Source organism: Glandiceps talaboti, chromosome 23 (genome assembly GCF_964340395.1).
Source record: "Glandiceps talaboti chromosome 23, keGlaTala1.1, whole genome shotgun sequence".
NCBI classification, from domain to species: Eukaryota; Metazoa; Hemichordata; class Enteropneusta; family Spengelidae; genus Glandiceps; species Glandiceps talaboti.
Window position 1 is genome coordinate 9,012,953 of NC_135571.1, and position 24,848 is coordinate 9,037,800.

The 24,848-nt window shown below is 35.0% G+C and overlaps 3 protein-coding genes across 3 annotated transcripts in view; all 3 read left to right on the forward strand.

Annotated features, from left to right (window-relative positions):
* Window positions 1–7,881, forward strand: part of LOC144452863 (putative methyltransferase DDB_G0268948) — a 22,209-nt gene extending 14,328 nt beyond the window's left edge. Inside the window, exons 5-7 of the mRNA XM_078144052.1 lie at window positions 5,347–5,453; window positions 5,934–6,071; window positions 6,634–7,881. Of these exons, the coding sequence (XP_078000178.1) occupies window positions 5,347–5,453; window positions 5,934–6,071; window positions 6,634–6,733 (345 nt within the window). The 3' untranslated portion in view covers window positions 6,734–7,881. The remainder of the gene's footprint in view (window positions 1–5,346; window positions 5,454–5,933; window positions 6,072–6,633) is intronic.
* Window positions 7,882–9,881: 2,000 nt separating this feature from the next.
* LOC144452696 (DNA repair protein XRCC1-like) lies at window positions 9,882–11,767 on the forward strand. The gene has a single exon (XM_078143840.1). The coding sequence runs from the start codon at window positions 9,882–9,884 to the stop codon at window positions 11,616–11,618; it is 1,737 nt and encodes a 578-aa protein (XP_077999966.1). The 3' UTR covers window positions 11,619–11,767.
* Window positions 11,768–22,075: 10,308 nt separating this feature from the next.
* LOC144453008 (E3 ubiquitin-protein ligase TRIM45-like) lies at window positions 22,076–24,564 on the forward strand. Its single transcript, XM_078144265.1, has 2 exons — window positions 22,076–22,797; window positions 22,957–24,564. The coding sequence occupies exons 1-2, from the start codon at window positions 22,076–22,078 to the stop codon at window positions 24,452–24,454; spliced, it is 2,220 nt and encodes a 739-aa protein (XP_078000391.1). The 3' UTR covers window positions 24,455–24,564.
* The last annotated feature ends 284 nt before the right edge of the window (window positions 24,565–24,848 follow it).

Here is a 24,848-nt window from a genome sequence, read left to right on the forward strand (position 1 = left end):
TTTATACAGACAGGATTAATCTTTATTACTTAAAATGGGCCCCAGTCTCTACAGATTTTTTGGAAAGCAGGGAGGCTCATTTGCATGATTTATTCATACTATTTGCATAACAATAATGATAAGTTTTGTCAGGAAAGCTAGTTATTTCAAATTTAATGCCCAGAGATGAGTAGACTTAAAAATCATTATAAGTATTTTGCGTACACCTGTATATGGTGTCATATCTGTCCGATATCTCAACCCGGCTACTCCAGGAAATAGATGTATTTTCATAAAATTTGGATTCTAGGGTACACCAAATAGATACTATTTAACCTCTGGTGTTTCCACACTGCCCCCCCCCCCCCCCCCCCCCCCCCCACCTTTGCCTTATTGGACTCAGCAGATAGATATTTATTAGATGCATACTAAACATTCATGACTGTTTATACAAAGGTAATAAGCACTTAGGAGTCATGAATATTCAGTGAACATTTTGTATGCCTGCTAAGTTCATTTAGGCAAAGGATCTGATGTGGTGAAAGTAGCTAGATGTATTTATTTACCTCTATTTCCATTGTTTTGTGTCGTTTGTTTTGTTCAGGGTGATCACCGCCTTCCCACATCTGACCCTGTGTAATAGAAAATCTTGTTTGATATTTTTCATCAATACATTTCTTCATTTAACTGAGGAAAATAAGACTGACAAACAGTCTTGTCACTAAGAGTCAATTCCAAGCTATTTTGCAAAGTACTTTAATTAGTATTCTTATCAGAACAAAACAATACATATCTGACCATATCTTAAGTTGTGTATTTGCTAACTATATAAAAATAACCTTTAAAAATACACAACAATAGTTAAATGCATGAATAACACATGTCATGTTGACAATGAGTTATATAAGTTGAGCAGAATTTTATTTTTGACTATTTACTGTAGAATAACTTTAAGTAAGAGTGCACCTCAGGTAATTCAGACTAATCAAAAGGAATTAAACTTTAGTATGAATGTAGTCATATCTGAACATAAGCTGAAGTTTTCTAGCATCACTGAACTATAAAGGCCTAACAAAAAATTGTGTGGTTCCGATTACGCTCAATTTTAGAAGAGGTGGGGTTGGTAGATTTTTTATTTTTATAAGTTATCAGGATTTCCTTACATCAGAAAATGTTTACTCTAACTATCCAGCTTTTGTGAGTTCTGGACAACATTGGCTATGGTGTCACAGCTTGAATAGATATATTTTGACACTGAATATTAAATTTCTAACATCTGAAATCATGTCAGTAAATCCTGGGATTTTAAATAACATTTAAGTTTCACTACCACTTACTGTCGCAGTCTTATAATTGTTATGCCATACAATATGGTACTGATCAATCAATCAATCAATCAATCAATCAATCAATCAATCAATCAATCAATCAATCAATCAATCCATCCATCAATTAATCAATCAATCAATCAATCAATCCATCCATCCATCCATCCATCAATCAATCAATCAATCAATCAATCAATCAATCAATCAATCAATCAATCAATCAATCAATCAATCAATCAACCAACCAATCAATCACCCAACCACCACCAACCAACCAACCACCCACCACCAACAACCAACCAACCATCCACCCACCAACCAACCAACCACCCACCTACCAACAACCAACCAACCAACCAACCAACCAACCAACCAACCAACCAACCAACCAACCAACCGCCACTAACAATCCACCAACCCAACAACCAACCAACCAACCGCCACCAACCAATCCACCAACCCAGCAACCAACAAACCAACCAACCACACACCCTCCTACCCACCCACCCACCCACCCACCCACCCACTAACCAACTCCAAAGCCTCAGTTTTGTTCAATGGCACAACAAAGGGGCCAATCCACATCAAATTCTATTTACCACATATTTATAGTGTTTACAGACCCACACAATTGATTGGTATATAAAATATAGTTGACGAATTTGTTGACAAGGTTGTACTCTGTACATATGATAAACAGGGCAGTGATAAAATATAGATATCTTTGCACGTTTAATTTAAAATTTAAATCACTCTTGATAAAATGTTGTCCTGAAATTAACAAAACTCTACAAAAATATTTTTTAAAAACTGAGTATGTCCAAGATGAGTTAGTTCTAGGTTGCTACTATACATATCAATAAAATATTGATCTTTCTGAATATATGAGGTGCATATTACTTAGAGTTTTTTCTCATCGTGTATCATGTGACTTTTACCGTTGTATCATGTTCCCTTAGGAAGTACGTGCATCCAAGGAAAGTAATGTATTAGTACTTCCAGACAGTGGCTGATCCATTCATTGGTCAGATTTGAGGTAATTGGTCTACCCAAGTGTAATAGGCACACATATGTACCAAATCATATTTAATTTAGTTTCTACCTTTTGAATTAATGTTGTAGACTATTATTTTTAATGTAGTTTTTAATATCCAATCCATATTTTGAAACTGTGCACATTGATTGAGTTACTGTGAGGTGTTCATTTATCCTGCTCATCAGCCGCTAGATCACACATTGTTTCCATCTCCATGTTAGCATAAAAGTGGCACAAGCTGTTTTAATGTTTTAACAATACCAGAACATAAATTGTAATGTCATAGAAGACATGCATCAGCATTAGCATTATACATGAAAAGTTTAATTGAGATTTTAAATATTTTCACTTGAGTAAAAAGGTTGTTCTCAGTTCGCATATATATTCGTCTGTCAGAGTCAGTATGTGCACAACCCTTTCTCTGACATGTACATCTGCAAAGTTGGCACAAAGGTTTAAGAATATTTGATACATGCGATAAAATGGAAAACGTCACTTCTGTGTGCAGCTTGGTGAAATTGGCCACGTCACCCGTTTTTGTCAATCAGAATGTAAATGTGCCTAAAATACTTACTGTATTAACATTATTGAAGTGTTTATCACATTTTAATGATGTGAGTGAAATTTTAAGTGCCAGCGAGCCTTCAGGACAGTGACCTTGCTGACAATGCCAACTGTCAATCTAACTATTTATTCCATACTAGTATTATAACCACCATCTGAGTTTTATTTATTATATATTTCTTACAAACTTGGCAAATACTACACGAATAAGCCGATTTTCGTCTTGTGGCAGATCTCGTGAGATCCTGCGTGAGCCATTACATCCATAGCAACCACTTGAGGGTGGTCAAGCTGAAAGTGTCAAACTCCTAGCAACACTATTGTTTTCAACATCATCATACATGGCCACAGCGAAAGCTTGACCACAACAATTTGTTTGACAACCGTTTTTGCGAAGCATATTTGCATATCTTGTGAGATCTACAACGAGACGTAAAATCCCTGGTATGGAGATCAAATACACCATTTTCTATGCTCACAGAACATATTGTGACCATTTTATTTGAAATCAACTGGTACTCTTCATGCAATCAGAAACTATTTTATAAGGTGATATAATATTCGGTAGTAAAAATGCAAGAAGGTGTTATTAGATATAACATGTGACATGTCACGTGACATCCATAGATTGTATGAAGGGAGTTAAATTTGACATATTGTGATGTTATACTATTTGATGTAATGTAATGTAATGTAATGTAATGTGATGTAATGTGGTGTGATGTAATGTAATGTGGTGTGGTGTAATGTAATGTGATGTTATGTGATGTAATGTGGTGTGATGTAATGTGATATGACGTGATGTGATGTAATGTGGTGTGATGTAATGTGATGTAATGTAATGTAATGTGATGTAATGTAATGTAATGTGATGTGATGTAATGTGATGTAATGTAATGTAATGTGATGTAATGTAATGTGGTGTGATGTAATGTAATGTAATGTGGTGTGGTGTGATGTAATGTAATGTAATTTAATGTGGTGTGATGTAATGTGATGTAATATAATTTAATATAATGTGATCTAATTTGATGTAATGTAATGTAATGTAATATGGTGTGATATGTAGTGTGATGTAATGTGATTTAATATAATGTAATGTGATGTAATGTAATGTGGTGTGATGTAATGTGATGTAATGAAATGTGATGTAATGTAATGTAATGTAATGTAATGTGATCTAATGTAATGTGGTATGATGTAATGTGATGTAATGTAATGTGATGTGATGTGATGGGGTGTAATGTAATGTAATGTAATTGATGTAATGTGATGTGATGTAATGTAATGTGATTTAATGGAATGTAATGTGGTATGATATGTAGTGTGATGTAATGTAATGTAATGTAATATGATGTGACGTGACATGACGTGACATAATGTAATATGATGTGATGCAAAAAGAAACAATCTTAACAATTTAATCGTGTTTTACATAATCCCCAGCATTTGTCCATATTGTCAATATATGTAAATAAGGTCAAAGGTCATCTTCTTAAAGGGACACAAGCTAATCTTCCAGTTGTCTGTGTTTCATATTTAGACACTCGTTCAAAAAAGTATTGCATTCTATCCATGACCAATTGTAGATGTAAAATATCATTCAGAGATAGAAAATACTGTAGATAACTCGATGAGATCTTCTATGTTCCATTATAATCAGATGCCTTTTGATTAAATCGGAAAGTTCCATTACGATAAAGCCCTCAAAGATGTGATCTAGTTGGCAAAAAAAAGTACATTATAATAACAGATGAATGGCAGACACAACACCTTTAATCTAGTCCTATAGTCCTAGTCTATACGGTTTTCTATGATCACTATCCTCTCCACGTATAGTCAAATGCACAAATTTTACTGAAAATCTAGCTAAACTGCCTGCTGGGGAAAGGCTGAACAGTAACATGATAGGGAAACACCAAATTTTGGTGTGTCAATAGAAATTGTGTGTGTCAGTGGTGCATCAAATTGGCTTAGAGGGTACACTGGTCACCACATACTAAGAGATAGGGGAACACTAAATGTTGGTGCATCACTAGAAATTGTGTGTATCAGTGGCGCGTCATATTTGCTTAGAGGGCACACTGGTCACCACATAGTAAGAGATAGGGGAACACCAAATTTTGGTGCATCACTAGAAATTGTGTGCATCAGTGGTGCATCAAATTGGCTTAGAGGGCACACTGGCTCCAATACCATTACACTATCGCTGTCTGTGGTAAAAACAGAAAGTTGTGGAAGAGTATATTTCCCATTTGACTATACGGTGGAGATGGTCGTAGTGATCATAATGTGTTTATGAAATGACTACAATACCATACCCTTGTCGCAAAGTTTCATTATAATCATATGTGTAAGTGTTTATTTATAGTGTGTATATGTTTCTAACTTCTTGGACTTCTAATATTGACTTAGGTTCATATTTCTTTTTAACTTTAGCATTATCAAGACATACTGTACAAGAATCCACCAGCGGCCTACTTGAACCCTAAACTTGTATCCAGCCACTTTCACTCCCTGGAGATGCCATATGATGAAGTAAAACGGTAAGTGTGTTGATGAAATTATTGTTAATAAAAAAAAATTGTCAAATACATCCATCCTTCAGGTGTGTATAACATTGCATATTTGAATTTATTAAAATTAATAAAAATTAGATTACTTTCAGTTGCCAGATGTAACAATAGTAATGTTAGTTTTTATGTAGCTCTTTCCCACTTTGTGCTTAAAGCACTTTACAATTATTACCCCTGGCACGGATCTATAGCGGCACAGGTGCCCTTTGTACTTCCTCAACTCCCTGGTATGGGGAGCATACAATCCATTGCAGCCTTTTATGAGTTCATAGGATTAAAACATTCACACAGGAACCTCTATCCTACCAGGTCCGTAATTATACAGCTGGGTTGACTGAGACACAGTAGTGGTTCAAATCTTGCCCAAGAACCCTTTTACAAATACATGTTATATCTTTAATACCAACATTTCTCTTTACAAATTAAATATGCATGTCTTGTACTTGACAGAGTTGATGGTATCTATAATGAACGTTGTACTACTGTTCGTGGCTTGATTGAATTAATTGAATCATTCTCCCCATCGAAGGAATTTATGAGAAAGAATCCTGAAACTGGTCCACAAGTCATACAGACTCTGAAAGAAGAGTAAGTGTACAATATTTATCCATATTTCCATTATTAAACTGGCCATATGGATGAGAATGTGGTTTTTATTTTTAATTTATAAAACAACTCCACTATGCAAGAGTCTAAAACGGGGTCCACTTTGCATTATTTTTTTATTTTGCTTTGTCTATAATATGGTCCATTGTCCTTTACCAAACTTGATCATAACTACCATTAATAGGGAACTTGCAAACCCACCATGTTGAATGTTGCATCATGGGAAATGTGATAATAAATACTAATAAACTGGTATTGTAAACAATACTGTTACATTGTTTGCAATTAATAGTTTGGCCTGACTATTGTGGGAGGTTTTTTTATCGGTAGCTCCAGATTAGGTATTACGATAACCACAGATAATCCCATAGTCCTTTGCGTGTGAGCATGCTCAGTCTGGATTGCAAGTTCCCTATTGCCCAAAAAGGTTGCCTCCTGAGGAAAATGTATTTAGGTTTAAACTCTCATCTTTACGGTTTTTCTACAGTGAAAACAGTTAAATTATTAAATATCTATTATTAAACTACAATCTATTAAATTGTAGAATGCTTGATGCCTTGAAGGTGGATGAAGATACAGCTATCGAAATTGCAATTCCATTATACATTGTCATGGCTCGGAAACCTGTGAATCCAGAAGAATAAACAGAAGAGAGCTACCAAGTCTGGAAGAGCAGAAAGAATAACAACTCTGAGATGCAACATTTAATTTTTTTATACCCTGGAATCAGTACAGTGTCGTTATTATTTAGTTGTAATGTTTCAGCCAGTCATCCAGTTAATCAGTTAGTCAGATTGTAAGTATGTTTATCGCTTACACTTTCAATTGTTCTGTTTCACTGTTGAGTTGGTTTTTTCCAATTACACAAATCCCAACAAAAGCAATGTATGCATGACTAACATATCAAGTGATAGAATAAAAACCAAAACAAATATTTAGAATTAGCATTTTACATTTAAATAACTTGAAACATCAGTTTGATATCTTAAAAAATTTCAATTTGCAATACCTGAAACCTTCAATTTAACATTTTCAAGCCAAAATGTTATTGTTTACAATTTTCAATTGGTTTTATTTTACAATATCTATCTTAAATCAGTCGAGACTTCAATTTTAATATATATTTTCAGAATCTTGAAACTCATGAAGCTTTCAATTGTCTGAAACTTTTTAATATATATTTTAATATCTTTGAAAATGTCTGAAATCTTCAAAGTTTACGTCGCCTTCATCTGAAATATTTTAAAACTTCTTCCAGGCAGTCTTCAATTTTATGTTTTGCAGAACAAAATTGTAGCTGTGTATTCGTTGAGGCTATGTTTCCTTTTTGAGCTCAGAAATGAAAAGCTAAGATTTGATAACGAGTATTGTACTATGAATATTTATCTATTGAAAACTTTGCATTCAAAATATTTATGTATTTTATTTGAGAAATGTTCTGTATTACAAAAACAATGTTATAACTAATTCAAGTTTCCAAGAGCTGAGTTTAGTCTTGCGGCATGACAATAAATACATATTGTTGCATTTCCTTTATGTAGAATAATTTATCTCACTTGCATGATCATCGCCGAATATACCACTTCAAAACATGCCTTATTTTGATTAATGGCACCAATCTTGCAACTTTTACATCTCGGATCTGTACTTTCGCTTCACTGCTCACTATCCATAGTAAATTAAGAGCAAAGTAGATACACATTGCTAGTGTGTTGTATTGATTTGCATTATTGCACAGTGGCATGTACTGTTTGTGGTGTGAAACCTTGTTTATCAATAAAATGAAAATGGCGAGGAGTATAAAAATGTTGAACATGACATTTGTACTAGAGTATGTGTGTATGTATGTATGTATGTATGTATGTATGTATGTATGTATGTATGTATGTATGTATGTATGTATGTATGTATGTATGTATGTATGTATGTATGTGTGTGTATGTATGTATGTATGTATGCATGTATGTATGTATGTATGTATGTACATGTATGTATGTATGTATGTATGTATGTATGTATGTGTGTGTGTGTATATGTATGTATGTATGTATGTATGTATGTATGTATGTATGTATGTATGTATGTATGTATGTATGTATGTATGTATGTATGTATGTATGTATGTATGTATGTATGTATGTATGTATGCCACTTTGGCCTGTGACAATTTTTTTCGAAATTCCTCCGGCCCTCACTCATCACATGTATACCAGACTTAATCAGGGGTCTAGGCAATTTCAAAGAACTAGACAATGAAATAAAATGTATTACTCTTTATAACTCAGATCAAAAAAAAAGAAAGAATAAAAAAGACATATTTATGGCACTGACAACTTTAATAAAATCAGCACTTATCAAAAGGACATTCTACAGAATTAAAAGATAATACATTTATCTAACCCTAAAGTTTACACTTTCGTAGAAACCTGATTTTGTTATTTTTGTTAACTATTATTACTCTAGTTGATATATTTACATGTTTGTTTTAGCACAAAGCAGGCGTATTGCAGAAAATTCAATGAAGAAATGTAGTTTTCTTAACGGGTGCAATAAAGATTCTATCCGATTCTGTTCATACAGTACGATATGACAGCTGACAATCTACAAGGTTCTGCGCATGTGCAATTGAGCTAATCTGTCGTCTGCTACATGTCTAATATCTGTTTGCGTTGTCCGTACTGCGGCTCGAGCGACTATATGACGAGAAATGACAGAACAGACAAAACGTAGGTTGAATTAGTGATTTAAAGTTTATTTCTGTATTTTATATAGTCATTAGCAAGGGGTATGGGTGGTTTTTATTCCCAAAATCCGTGCGAAAGAAATCTGTTCACCTTCTCGTTGTTAGTAAGTTGAGATGTAAGTTTGTAACACTGTACGTACAGGGGAAAAGACGTGTCGAAACGGATTAGCGTGGTGTACGTGCCGCCCTTTGGGGTGGGGTTTCCCTCCTTTGGTCTAAAATGGGTACTGTAATTTATTTTTTATTTTTTATATATATATATATATATATTTTTAGAGATAAGGAGTCTACAATTGGGTCCATTTTACACAGCTTTGTTTGGTACATCACTACATGGTCTAAAATGGGAACCACATAAATAAATAAATTCTCGACTAGTTTTATATAGTTATATTTTCATATCGGTGATTCTGCATTTTGGTTTAAAATGGCATATTGGTTTTTGGTCAAAATGGGTCTAAAATGGAGTCTGGGGTTGGCAGCATTGGCCGCAGACACCCCGGCCAGACCTGCCTGGCCAGTGCTAGTTCTACTATAAACTATAGTACTAGTTGTACCCCCCTCCCCCCTCCCGGATGAGTACATCTTATTCCTGGTCTTGTACAGTCGTTCTGCGACGTTGCATTTTTTTCAGTGCAATCCACGGAATGATAAAAAGCTCTGAAATAAAAAAATAAGGATGTTTTCGTATATAATTATAATGTTATTGTCTGTGGGCTTTGACTTCCTCAAAATCAAAACACAAGCAAATAAAACGTCGTGTCCCTATGAAAAGTAGGTTGGAGGTCATTCGCTAACCCATGACCCTGTGTGCTTATTGGCTGTTTTTTTGTCAATACATAAAATTATGGGATAGAAACCAGCATCGCGCTCATATGCAAGTTTCACAACTGCTGACACGGGTAAAATACAACCCCGAGTGACTCATGAACGAAAAGTGTTTCGTTTTATTCGACTACAGGTTATTTCGTATCTGCTGAACATTGCAGTTTATCGCGCACAGTGTGTGTTTGTAGTTGTACACCGTAGAAAGACGAAGTTTTCACAAAATGGCTCCCATCACTATCAAGCATGTGGTGTCGTGCAGTAATGAAGATCAAGCACACAAAGCTGATAATCTGCTAAGAGATGATATGTACAGAAAATGGAAAAGTGCGTCACCGGGACAGAGGAGTATTTCTGTAATCTTGCAATTTGAAAAGGCCAGTGAGATACATTCCATTGATATTGGTAATGAAGGGTCGGCGTTCATCGAAGTTTTGGTAGGGAAGTCTGCCTCCGAAAGCGACATGCAGGTAATTCTCGTGTCTTCGTCATTTATGAGCCCAGTTGAAAGCAAAAATAATACAAATTTAAACAGAGTTCGTATGTTCGGACCAGATAAACTGAGTAAAACTGTGAAAGACCAGAAGTGGGACAGAGTTAAAATTGTTTGCAGTCAGCCGTTCAATAAACATATCACGTATGGGCTATCGTTCATCAAATTCCACTCAAGTTCTTCGGCCGCCAACGCAGCAGCAGGCGTAGAAAGCAGTAAGAAAATTGGTGCTTTTAAACTACGCGATGAACCATCGCCAAAATTCAGTCCCGGTAGTTTATTCAAAGCTGAGAAAGTCAAGAAAGTTGACGAATCGACGCCCTTGAAAGGTGCTGCAGCTGTCAGGGCAGCAACGCACACGCCCTCAACGTCGACTCAAGTCTCAACACCACAACCATCAAACAAAAGAAGATTGTCAAATGAAGATGCCAAACCGAAGGGTGCATCTCCTTTGTCGAGAAAAACAACACATACACCAACATCCACTCATAGAGAGAAAGAACAACCTCCTCCGATGAAAAGAACAAAATCTGAACCTAGTAAAACTCCTAAGAAATTCTCGGAGTTGATGAACGGAGTGGTGTTTGCATTAAGCGGTTTTCAGAATCCAACAAGGGCTAATATCCGAGATAAAGCTGTTAGTATGGGTGCTAAGTACAAACCAGATTGGGGCAATGATTGCACACATCTTATCTGTGCCTTTGCTAATACACCAAAGTTCATCCAGGTCAAGAAGAAGGGTGGCAAGATAGTCACGGCAAAATGGGTACAGGACTGTCACAAGAAAAAAATGTTGTTTCCCTGGAGGAAGTATCAATTAGGTGATCCTGATTCTGGATCAAGTACCGAGGAATCTGACATTGAGGATACACCGAAGAAAGAAACACTACAGAAAAAACAAGCAAAACCTTCTCCTGCAAAACCAACTGAAATGAAACGAAAAACATCGACATCGCCCTCAACATCACAAAAACAAAAGGAAGAAGAAGATATGTATGGTGGCTCTACTGATGAAGAAATGGGGTTAGAGGTTAAAGGTCATGCAGGTGCTTCAGAAGGGTCATCAGGAAGTGACACAGAAGATGAAATTGAGAGAGTAAGACAACAAACGAAGCAGAAGAAAACGGAGGAAAATGATGACATATATGGTGGTTCTACAGATGAGGAAAGTGATGTTCCACAATTACCGGACTTCTACTCCAAATTGTGTTTTTTCCTGTACGGGAATTTTGCAGCCAAGGAAAGACGTCTTCTAACAAGACTCATCGTGGCCTACAACGGTAGCATTGAAGAATACATGGATGATAACGTACAGTACGTTGTCACTAATTCCAACTGGGATGATAATTTCAATCAAGCCTTGTCTGACAATTCGTCGTTAGTTTTTGTGAAACCAAAATGGGTTTACAATTGTGATGAAAGTCAGAAACGTGTTCCATACCAACCATATGTAGTGGTACCAAAATAGTACTTTACGAACTGTAATAACTGATGGCAATATAGACTTGTGAATGGGAAGTACTAGTCTGTAAGATACAACATCTGTGCCACACTATCAGCCAGTACTCATTGATCATTGTTTACAATTGCTGACAACATAATAATCTGCTTTGTATTAGCAAGTATTTTCACAGAACATAGCACATAAGCTCATCAGCAGTGTGCCCTCTAATTATAGCCAAATTTTGTTGGTGTTGGTCAATCTGATAAAAAAATTGGCAAAAAAACTGTAGCCTGAAATAAGTAGCCGACAAAACATTGTTGAATAACTGGTTGTTTTTGCTAGCTAGTGGCCTTTATTTACACAAATGTATGTTGTATATCCCTCAATGTAGATATGGAAAACTCTTTCGATTTGAACTGGCTAGTGGCCTTTGTTTTATATCCCTGCATATAGATATGCAAAACTTTGTAGATTTGAACTGATGCATAGGCTGCTATATTGATAGAGACACAAATGAGACAAAGTTTAAATAACCAAGTTGTATTTCAGTAAAAACTATTCTTAGAAATTGAAGTGCAAATAGAAAAGCTGTACTTTCATTGAAAAAAAATGAATACTTTGATTTGAGAATGAAGTTTTAGTTTTAATAGAAGAGATGTACTTTCAGTAAAACTACACTATTTCAGCTATCCTAACTGTAGCCTACCTGTAGACTTGAAGGACTAACACTACTACACTATTTCACCTATCCTAACTGTAGCCTACATGTAGTCTCGAATTTGAAGGACTAATGCTACTACACTATTTCAGCTATCCTAATTGTAGCCTACCTGTAGTCTTGAACTTGAAGGACTAATGCTACTACACTATTTCAGCTATCCAAACTGACATTTTGACTTGCGAAAATTCAAAAAATCAAAGTGGCAGATGTAATAGCTGAAGTACTATAGCCTAGTAGCATTACTCTGTCAAGACTACACTACAGGTAGGCTACAGTAGACATGTTTAATACATAATAGCATTGAAGGATAGGGTTGGTGATTAACATGTCAGATTAATTGTGGTTTACATAGGTTACAATGTACAAGCAGTTCAAAGTGTTTACTATTGATTTAGTTCTCAGTCTACCTTAGTCGATGATCCTCATCAGAATGACAAATTCCATAGTTACAGTTGCCCCACTATGTGGTGGTATACTCTTCGGGATGACAAATTCTATAGTTATAACTGACCACTAGGTGGCAGTATACTCAGCCGATTGTAGATGTTAGGGTAATTCAATGCCTCTCAGTGGTCAGCTGTAACTATGGAATTCATCATTCTGATTAGGATCAAAAGACAGATCAAAATCTTTGACCTGCTTTATAAGCTATATAAATCATTTAAGCTACTAAGCTGATTACTATTTTTAGTCACAATTAATTTTCTTAACATTGGAAGGAAGGCATTTGAATTTAAAAAAAAAAAAATCAAAATCTGTGCTCTTGTCCTAGTTCTGTTAACCTGGCGATTTTTGCTAAATACCTATTTTCACTTATTTTGCTGGAAAACAAAGGTGCAAAATGAGTAGTGACTAAAATGCCTTCTTGTACATAACAACACAATATACCAGTCTGGTCATTAGTAAAAATAAGAAGCGACTCAAATACCTTCTTGTACAATATACCAGTCTGGTAATTAGTAAAAATAAGTCTTTGAGAACTAGCTGAAGACTCTAAAATCACAAAATTTTTCTAGTGGTAGAAATATCTAGGTTTACAGTGTATCAGTATGTAAATGTATTTTTTGAGTAAAGTGTCTTGCCATGTCCTAAAATACAATGTACAATAACAATTGAGGCTGTAGAGATACATGTAATCTAGATTTCAGTCTTACTATTTCGAGAGATTTTGTAGTTTACTGTTTTGTACATGAATGTTCTGAATCAAGAATAAAGTTTACAGTTTTACAGATACAAAGTTGTTCTCCAATAATACATAAATTTTGATAACACCTGAGTGCTGGTGACTGACACCAATCCTGTTGTGAGGCTACTAGTAATTGAGAAAAATAAACAAAAAGTTGACTACGTGTTCCTTCCCAAAATTTGAGTTTACTTTGTTCTTTACCCACAATGCAACACTTGTTACCATGTTTGCACTGCAATATTTACATCCGTGTCTGGTGTACTTGACAGAAAGTCTTGACTGAAAAGAAATGAATAACGAATTAAAAACATTTGAAGATTATGAGACAAAAAAAATCTCCCAAGGGAATGGTGCCAGTCTAATAATAAATTACAATATTTTATTATTATAAGGCCAAATAAAAAAATTTGTTCTGATAACCCGACTGACCTTACAAAAAACATGCCAAGATACCCCGGCACAAACGCTGTAGGTTCGAAATAATTTCCATATGAAAAGATACCTTACTTGAGGTGTGAACTGACTGTCAATCGGTGATTGCTCTGACAAATATCACTGTTTGCCCAGGTTTCAATCCCATGGGTTTGTGGGTGTTACAAACATTGTGATCTTTTGTTCCACTTGATCGGTAGTTTATTTAGTCTATGGGTGGTCGTAAGCCATTAATTCGGTAACGTGGAATTTGTCTGCGTTCAGGGGATTAGCCTAGATACATGGTTTGTGCCGACCAATCCCGCCATGTGTAGTTTAAGCCAACCCTAAATATTGTTTTTAAGTGATGAGAATTTACAAGTTTCCATGTAAATTTTCATGCCAAAGTATCTTTGGTCAATTTTCTTATAAATCCCATTCCAATGAAATCGAGTCTTTCAAAATTGCAAGTTAAATTCATACCGTACAGTCTGCATATTAAATTATGTTCATCTACTTTGTGTACAGTTGTCTTCATTTATTTCTTTTGGTTCTAATCAAACTACAATCATACAAAATATTGTGACCAACAAGTGTCTTGTCTTTTTTTAGGGGTGAAGTAATTTCTCAACAACGACAAAAATAGAAATAAATAAAATAAAACCCTGACAGACCTACCCTATTTTCTAAAGTCATGTTATCAGAAACCAACATTTTATTTTTGCCTTATTATAATTACAATATTTTCAGGCCAGGGATATCCAAGGTTACCATGGTTTTGACACATCCTGAGATTGTTGCCAGAAAGCTGCAAGTACAACAGCGGAATCAAGATTATTTAAATTACTTGACAACGAAAACCCTCAACAGTTGTTTCCTAGCTGGTAATTACTAAATATTCAAGTAAGTAAGAAGGAGAAGGGACTATGACAGAACCCCATGACACACACTTGCAAGTGTGGCATACTTGGGGTATTTGCACTCATTCTTGCAGTGTTCTCCACGCCTGTACTTTCACCCGCATAGCAAGTGAAAGTGCAGCAGAAAACACTGCAAGTATGATTGCAAATACCCCTGAGTACCCACACTGGAACTCACATGGCATGGCGTTCTGTTATTATTACATACATTTATCTGAAACGGCAAATTTCTATAACAATCATAAAGCTTGCCGTGATCAAGCAATTTCATGTGTAGCAGAAGATCACGCCTTCAGTTGCGTATGATTTGCATTCAGGTGTGCACTAATTAATGTTTTTGGTACTGCACTTGGGCAGTGAAAAAACCACTAGTATGCGGGCGCATCAGTGCAAGTAATTTCTGGTACATATGTAATAATAATTGTAGTATTAAATCCAAGCCATTATCTATTACATACTGTAGGTCATGATTATTTAAATATTTGTGCAGGTCATGGTCACCACAGTTGAATTTCGTAAAATCCAGCACTTAAAGGAGAACGTCACCCAAACGTTTTTAAAAATAAACTCTGTTCTGGAGAGTCGTTTCATGATTTCACATCACTTAATTTTAGCTTGGTTGCCAAGACACACCAAATCAAGACTTTTTCACCTCCATTGTCCTTTCAGTAGAATACGTACCGTTACCTGATGGGTCTTACCACACATGAATATTTATTGGATGAACAATGAATATTCATGACTACATTTGTATGTATCTGAAGGAATAAGCTCACAGGGTGAAATTATGAAAGCACTTTCCAGAACCCAAAGTTTATTAAATCAATCAATCAATCAATCAATCAATCGATCGATCAATCTTTATTGCATAACAACATGCCATAGCAAGCAAAGTAAAGCCCAGAGGGGTAAAGCATACAAAATAACATACAGAAATAAAGTGAAAAAATTAAAATAATTTTATATGCTGGAGTGAGAGTGATATTCCCCATGTAATCACAACACTGTGTTACTATGGTAACATTATAAAGAGGACAGTATAGATTGTTATTACACTTCACTGATGCCATAGATGCTTTCATTGGCTACAATGGGAACATGTGACAAATCATGTGACATTCTAAATGTTGCCCAATATGTTTTAATTTTGCCCTGTTACATGCTGTGATGTTGCCCTGTGACGTCAAATCGAACAGTATAGCCTAATATTATCTATCACATTCTTATACATAAACAGAGTGTTGTTCAGCATAGGTTTGTTAGTGTGTAAGACATAGTGTCAGTATAGGTTTGTTAGTGTGTAAGACATGGTGTCAGCATAGGTTTGTTAGTGTACAAGACGTGGTGTATCAGCATAGGTTTGTTAGTGTACAAGACATGGTGTCAGCATAGGTTTGTTAGTGTACAAGACATGGTGTCAGCATAGGTTTGTCAGTATGCAAGACACGGTTGTAAATTATTCAGATAAAATCTTTATTCCAATTTTTGGGCTTTATATTTGTACACAGGACTTCTTCAGGATACTAAATAAGAACAGAAAAAAATAAAAGTTTAAAGAATATAAACACAATAACAAATAAGGTGGCTCTCTCCTGACAGTATATGACACTGTAGCGGTGTTACAATATACTGTTAAAACTTTAAAGAAAAGAAAAAACAGTGAAAACATGTTCTGTTCACACTTTCCTTAGTAGGAGATTTCACTAGATTTTCAGTAGAATGTATCAGTTGACTATATGTGAAGAGAGATAGATTGTAGAAAATGAAAATGATGACACATGTAGTTACTGGACTAAAATGTTGGCAAAGTTAAACAAACTTTATTGCCAATCTAGCTGATATCAGCTATACTGACTGTGTGATTTATTGTCTTTTAAGATTTCAACAAATAAAGTACAAACAAAGTTTACTTGTTGATGACATTCTTCTATTGCTATAAAACACTTCAGTTATCCACTGTACTAGCTGTTACTTTATATGGTGTCAGTCAGAGGTAGTCTGTACTATCCCATAATATTATGTATACCAAATATGGGGCTAGAGTACCCCCTAAGTTGAGTACTATATACATTTTGAGTTTAGGTGTAATAAGTGTGTGTGTGCAAAGAGATACTTTGTAGCAGTCATACTTGTTTATTGTTATAAACTTAAAGGGTCCAGTTATAAACTATACATGTATTAGTCATTGACTGAAATTAATCACATTTGCTAAGACATGCCAATGAAATGTTATTTCAACCTAGTATAGCACTGAGCTAGCTCTGTGTTAAATTAACATTGGACTGACTGTGCAGGCATTAACCCTGCTGGTTGCTAAGATATGCTGTGAGGTGTTGGCACTGAGCTAGCCTGCCAGGTGTTAACATAGGATTGGTGTAGGAATTATTTAACCCTTCCAGTTATGAACACATGTTTGTGAGATGTTAGTGCCATTCTGGTGTTTAAACAACTTGGCACTGAACTAGTCTGGTGTTAACATAGAGTTGGTGCACGTATTAACCCTTCACGTAAAAAAGATATTGCTAATACTTACTGGTGAGGTGTTAGTGCTAGTCTAGTGTCACTCTTAGCACTGAGCTAGTCTGGTGTTAATAGAGGGCTGTGCAGACATTAACATTGACACAGTTGTGAAAATCTATTTTTCCATCATTTTGAGACTTATAATCAGAATAACATATTTAGAAACATAGTTACACATAGTAGTGAAGTGTTACATCAACCTGTTGTTAGTACTGATGTAGCAGAATGCTAATCTAAGTGAGAAAGTACTACTTGACTTAGTCTAGTACTATATCTATGGTGTATTGAAAGTACTACTTGACTAGTACTATATCTATGGTGTATTGAAAGTACTACTTGACTAGTACTATATCTACATTTGTATGGTGTATTGAAAGTACTACTTGACTAGTACTATATCTATGGTGTATTGAAAGTACTACTTGACTAGTACTATATCTACAGTGTATTGAAAGTACTACTTGACTAGTACTATATCTATGGTGTATTGAAAGTACTACTTGACTAGTACTATATCTATGGTGTATTGAAAGTACTACTTGACTAGTACTATATCTATGGTGTATTGAAAGTACTACTTGACTATATATCTATGGTGTATTGAAAGTACTACTTGACTAGTACTATATCTATGGTGTATTGAAAGTACTACTTGACTAGTACTATATCTACATTTGTATGGTGTATTGAAAGAACTACTTGACTAGTACTATATCTATGGTGTATTGAAAGTACTACTTGACTATATATCTATGGTGTATTGAAAGTACTACTTGACTAGTACTATATCTACATTTGTATGGTGTATTGAAAGTACTACTTGACTAGTACTATATCTATGGTGTATTGAAAGTACTACTTGACTAGTACTATATCTATGGTGTATTGAAAGTACTACTTGACTATATATCTATGGTGTATTGAAAGTACTACTTGACTAGTACTATGTCTATGGTGTATTGAAAGTACTACTTGACTAGTACTATATCTATGGTGTATTGAAAGTACTACTTGACTAGTACTATATCTACATTTGTATGGTGTATTGAAAGTACTACTTGACTAGTACTATATCTATGGTGTATTGAAAGTACTACTTGACTAGTACTATATCTATGGTGTATTGAAAGTACTACTTGACTAGTACTATATCTATGGTGTATTGAAAGTACTACTTGACTAGTACTATATCTACAGTGTATTGAAAGTACTACTTGACTAGTACTATATCTATGGCGTATTGAAAGTACTACTTGACTAATACTATATCTATGGCGTATTGAAAGTACTACTTGACTAGTACTATATCTATGGTGTATTGAAAGTACTACTTGACTAATACTATATCTATGGCGTATTGAAAGTACTACTTGACTAGTACTATATCTATGGTGTATTGAAAGTACTACTTGACTAATACTATATCTATGGTGTATTGAAAGTACTACTTGACTAATACTATATGGTGTATTGAAAGTACTACTTGACTAGTACTATATATATGGTGTATTGAAAGTACTACTTGACTAGTACTATATCTATGGTGTATTGAAAGTACTACTTGACTAATACTATATGGTGTATTGAAAGTACTACTTGACTAGTACTATATCTATGGTGTATTGAAAGTACTACTTGACTAGTACTATATCTATGGTGTATTGAAAGTACTACTTGACTAGTACTATATCTATGGTGTATTGAAAGTACTACTTGACTAATACTATATGGTGTATTGGAAGTACTACTTGACTAGTACTATATCTATGGTGTATTGAAAGTACTACTTGACTAGTACTATATCTATGGTGTATTGAAAGTACTACTTGACTAGTACTATATCTATGGTATATTGAAAGTACTACTTGACTAGTACTTTATCTATGGTGTATTGAAAGTACTACTTGACTAGTACTATATCTATGGTGTATTGAAAGTACTACTTGACTAGTACTATATCTATGGTGTATTGAAAGTACTACTTGACTAGTACTATATCTATGGTGTATTGAAAGTACTACTTGACTAGTAACTATATCTATGGTGTATTGAAAGTACTACTTGACTAGTACTTTATCTATGGTGTATTGAAAGTACTACTTGACTAATACTATATGGTGTATTGAAAGTACTACTTGACTAGTACTATATCTATGGTGTATTGAAAGTACTACTTGACTAGTACTATATCTATGGTGTATTGAAAGTACTACTTGACTAGTACTATATCTATGGTGTATTGAAAGTACTACTTGACTAGTACATATCTATGGTGTATTGAAAGTACTACTTGACTAGTACTATATCTACATTTGTATGGTGTATTGAAAGTACTACTTGACTAGTACTATATCTATGGTGTATTGAAAGTACTACTTGACTAGTACTATATCTATGGTGTATTGAAAGTACTACTTGACTAGTACTATATCTATGGTGTATTGAAAGTACTACTTGACTAGTACTATATCTACAGTGTATTGAAAGTACTACTTGACTAGTACTATATCTATGGTGTATTGAAAGTACTACTTGACTATATATCTATGGTGTATTGAAAGTACTACTTGACTAGTACTATGTCTATGGTGTATTGAAAGTACTACTTGACTAGTACTATATCTATGGTGTATTGAAATTATACATACATCTAGAAGATATCGGACATACATATATTATACAGTAAAAACTGTTTTCTGACAAATTTATATTTGATTGATTGGGTGATCATGTATTGTGTTTATTTTGCACTCAACTTAAATGATAAACTTGATTATAATTCTGTATTTTTATGGACCAACTTTAATCAACAAACTTTATAATTACCAGAATTGATAGGTTGAACAAAATAAAGTTTGTAACTTGAATGACTGCGTTACTGAGCCGTGTGTGTGTGTGTGTGTGTGTGTGTGTGTGTGGTGGGGGGGGGGTGCATGTATGTGTGTGTTACTGAGCTGTGTATGTATGTATGTATGTATGTATGTATGTATGTGTGTGTGTGTGTGTGTGTGTGTGTGTGTGTGTGTGTGTGCAGGGGTGGGTGGTGTGCACGTGAGGGTGTGAGCATGTGTTGTCTGATTCCACATTCAGCAAAAGTAACCCTGCAAAAAACAAACAAACCCCCCCCCAAAAAAAAAAACCCCAAAAAACCAAAAAAACAAAACAAACAAACCATATTTACAAGTAACTTTTAAGTTTTATACAACTGTAGGAGTTTAAAAAGTTAGTGATCCATTCATGCCTAGATTATGTTGATGGGGTCAAAGGTTATATTATTATAGAGGAAACCAAGTAAAACTAATTATGCAGTACTCTATTTGTTTACTATTTGTTATAGGTGGAATAATGTGTATGAATTTAAAGTTGATCAGCCATGGTTGTGTTGTGAAAACAAAAGTTAAAAATCATTTAACACTATTGACGTTGAGGGCGCTACTACATACTGTACTGCTGTGCATGCATATGCAGTTAATGTTAAGAGTCAACGCACACACATACATTTTTTTTTTCTTTTCAGCAACTGACAATCCAAAGTATTAAACTTGGATTAGCTGTAACTGCAGGTGTTATTTTTTCAATCAGACAACCAACAATATTTTCTCTGAAAATTGTTAGATACAATACATTATACGTATTACTTGGATGTCAATTCCATCCATAAATTGTACAGGAACAGGTTGAAATTATGATATCATTGGGGTTACTGATTTTAGGGTGTGGACCCAAAACTAAATTTGATTGGATTTATCATACCACATTACTAGGTCTACTGTAACTCAGATGCATTTACCCTCATGGTTGGGGGTGTACAATATTACTAGTAAGTTAGTATTTCTAACAAAATAGTTTGAAAAAGAAATGTTCACGTTGCAGTTAATATAGCTTTAAAAATATTGAATGGAAAAATAGTTAAAGGGGTATGGGCCAGATAGGAACACCTTTTCTGTGATAAAATAGAATAGAATAGAATAGAATAAAACAATAAAATGAAATAGAATAGAAAGAGTAAAAATGTGAAAAATTGCAGATTTTTGTAAATGGCACTTTAGTTCATTTCATTTAGACAAAATGTAGCAAGAAATTGTATTCATTCAATCTTGTTATCTTAAAGTGTAGCATATTTATTTTTATAAATTTGTTTCTGTGTGGTTGTATCAAACTGTGTAAATTGGAACATTGATTTTAAAGAATAAAATATTGTAAATTGTTTTTGATAATTTCATGTCATAAAACCAAAACCTTTCTCTTCTTTAAGATGGCAGCAAATTGTAAATGATTTAATGGCCTTATAGTGCACTATGTGTTCTAAATGTTGGCAAAAGTAAACAAACTTTATTGACAATCGAGCTGATATCAGCACTGACATTTTGATTTCTGTCTTAAAGATTTCAACAATTAAAGTACAAAGTTTACTTGTTGATGACATTCTTCTATTGGTTATCACTTCACTTCAGTTATCCACTGTAGCTGTTACCTTATATGGTGTCAGTCAGAGGTAGTCTGTACTATCCCATAATATTATGTATACCAAATATGGGGGCTAGAGTACCCCTAAGTTAAGTACTATATACATTTTGAGTTTAGGTGTAATAAGTGTGTGTGTGCAAAGAGATATATTGAAGCAGGCACAGTTGTTTATTGTTACAAACTTAAAGGGTTCAATTATAAACTTACTAAAATGTACTAGTCACACCCAGATTTCTAGAGTGACTACATTATAAACATGGCTGCTGCAACGGAGAAGGAAATTTTGGATGAAATTGGTGAAGATTTCCTGTGTTGTACAATCTGTCTGGAGCAGTTTAAGGATCCTAAAATTCTACCATGTCTGCATACATTTTGTCAGAAATGTTTAGTGGAATTATTGGAGAAGAAGGGATCCCTGGAATGTCCGTCTTGCCGTTCTTCCTGTCCCATCCCAATTGGAGGTGTGTCAAAACTGACCTCAAATTTCTTCATGAATAATTGTATTGAAATCTATCACAGGCTGAAAGAGTTTTCCAAGGGTGGTCCAATCCAATGTGAGGGATGCCAAGAGAATACAGCCACTCACAGGTGTGTAGAATGTAAACAATATCTCTGTAACACTTGTAGAAAGGTCCACAGAAATTTGCTGGTAACAAAGTCACATCAACTTCTCACCATTGAAGAGTTCAAAACAACAGAGTTAACCAGACCAACAATATCGCACACCAAATCATACTGCAGTGTACATCCAGACAGTCAGATCAAATTCTACTGTGAAACTTGTCAGGTATCTGTTTGTACAGACTGTACTATAGTCAATCACCGTATACCACAACATGTACACAGAGACTTGAAAGATGTGGCAGATGAATACCAGAAACAGTTAAAAGACATGGTTGACAAACTGAAGGTGAAAGAACAGGAAGCTGAGAAGAGTAAATGTCAAGCCAAGGTGACACACAGTCAATTGAAAGATAAGTGGAGAGAAGAAGAGAAGAAAGTGAGAATGAAAGCAGATGAAGAAGAGACGAGGATGAGAAAGATGACAGATGAAGAAACCCAGAAGGTGAGAATGACAGCAGATGAAGAAATTAAGAAAATAAGAATGAGAGCAGAACAGGAGGAGAAGAGACTTAGAGACAAAGCAGAACAAGAGGAGAAGAGACTTAGAAAGAAAGCAGAAGAAGTCATCAACAAAGTGGAGACAGAGAAGAAGAAATTAGTAGATGAGTTGAACAAAGATTATGGAATGAAAATGAAAAGTGCAGCAGTGGACATTGATGATTTGGAATTAAAACATGGTAACATTAAGAGTACATGCAGTTACATAGAAACAGTGATGCATCATGGGAATGCTGTTCAACTTCTGTCAACCAAGAATGAAGCCACGGATCATATCCAACAACTCATCGTCATGGAAACCACACCACAAGTGCCATTTGATGAAGTGCAGTTCCAGCAATGTGGTAATTTTGTTGAAGAGGGTATTCTAGGTCTTATCAGGTCTGATGTATCCATATCACAATGTACAGTTAAAAACATTCCCAAACAACTCGGGAAAGGTGACTCTGCAAACCTACTGATCATAACTAGAGATTCCAAAGGAAAACAAGTCATCCCCAGACAAGAGGTCAAAGCCAAGGTCAAGAAACCTGATGGACCATGGGAAGACATCAAAGTAACAGATAATAGAGATGGTACACACAGAGTGACAGTGCATGGAGAAACGGATGGTAAATATCAAGTTACCATGACAATAGGTGATCAAGAAGTACCAGGCAGTCCTGTCATCATTCCTGTCATCAAAGGGTTGGGGAAGACCATTGGCAGTCGAGGAAGTCATGGGGATTCTGAAGGACAGTACAATGAACCCTGGAGTGTTGCTGTGAACAGAGACAGAGACATTGTCACAGCGGACACTTACAATAACAGACTACAAGTAACAACCAGAGATGGTAAATTTAAGAAATTCTTGACATTTACACAATTTAAAAACAAATTTATCCCATGTGACATTGCCATATCAAGTGATAATACATACTATAGTTTAGATTATGGTAACAAACAAGTAGTAGTTAGTAGTGACAATGGACATGTGATTAGATGCTTCGGACACAAGGAACTGAAATACCCCTATGGACTAGCTATCAGTCCTGTAGATGGTAAAGTGTATGTCACAGACAGGGATGGGGATTGTGTGAGGATGTATACACAGTATGGCGAGTATATCAGGTCATTTGGGTCAAAGGGTGAAGGTCAGGCACAATTTAATTATCCATATTTCTTAGCTGTTGACAGTACAGGAAGAGTGTTTGTAGCAGACAAAAACAACCATCGGGTCCAGATATTCACTGAAAATGGTGAATTTCTGTATGCATTTGGTTGCCATGGTGATAAAGATGGTGAGCTGAATTGTCCTTCAGGAGTAGCCATCAAGAATGATAGATATGTATATGTGAGTAGTTATGGGAACAGACGTGTACAGAAGTTTGACATCACTGGTCAGTTTATCTGTCGTATTGACAGTGATAAGGATGGATTGCGATACCCCCAAGGTATAGCACTGACTGATGATGTACCTTGCAGAGTTTTGGCTGATTATCGCGACCACTGCATCAAAGTGTATGTACAGTAATAACATAACAAAGACAGTGTGTATAGATGCTGTACTACCCTGTGTAAACTGACTGAGAACCATAACATTGAGAGATGATGTAACTATGGCAACCATTTCATCAAAGTGTATGTACAGTAATAACATAACAAAGACAGTGTGTATAGATGCTGTACTTAGTAACCCTGTGTAAACTGACTGAGATCCATAACATTGACAGATGATGTACCTTGCAGTGTAACTATGGCAACCACTGCATATGTGTGTGTGAATGTGTGTGTGTGTGTGTATGTGTGTGTGTGTGTGTGTGTGTGTGTGTTTGTGAGTGAGTAATAACATAACAAAGATAATATAACATAACAAAAATATAAAAAAAATAATTTAAAAAAAAAAGAAAAAAAAAAAGAAAAAAGAA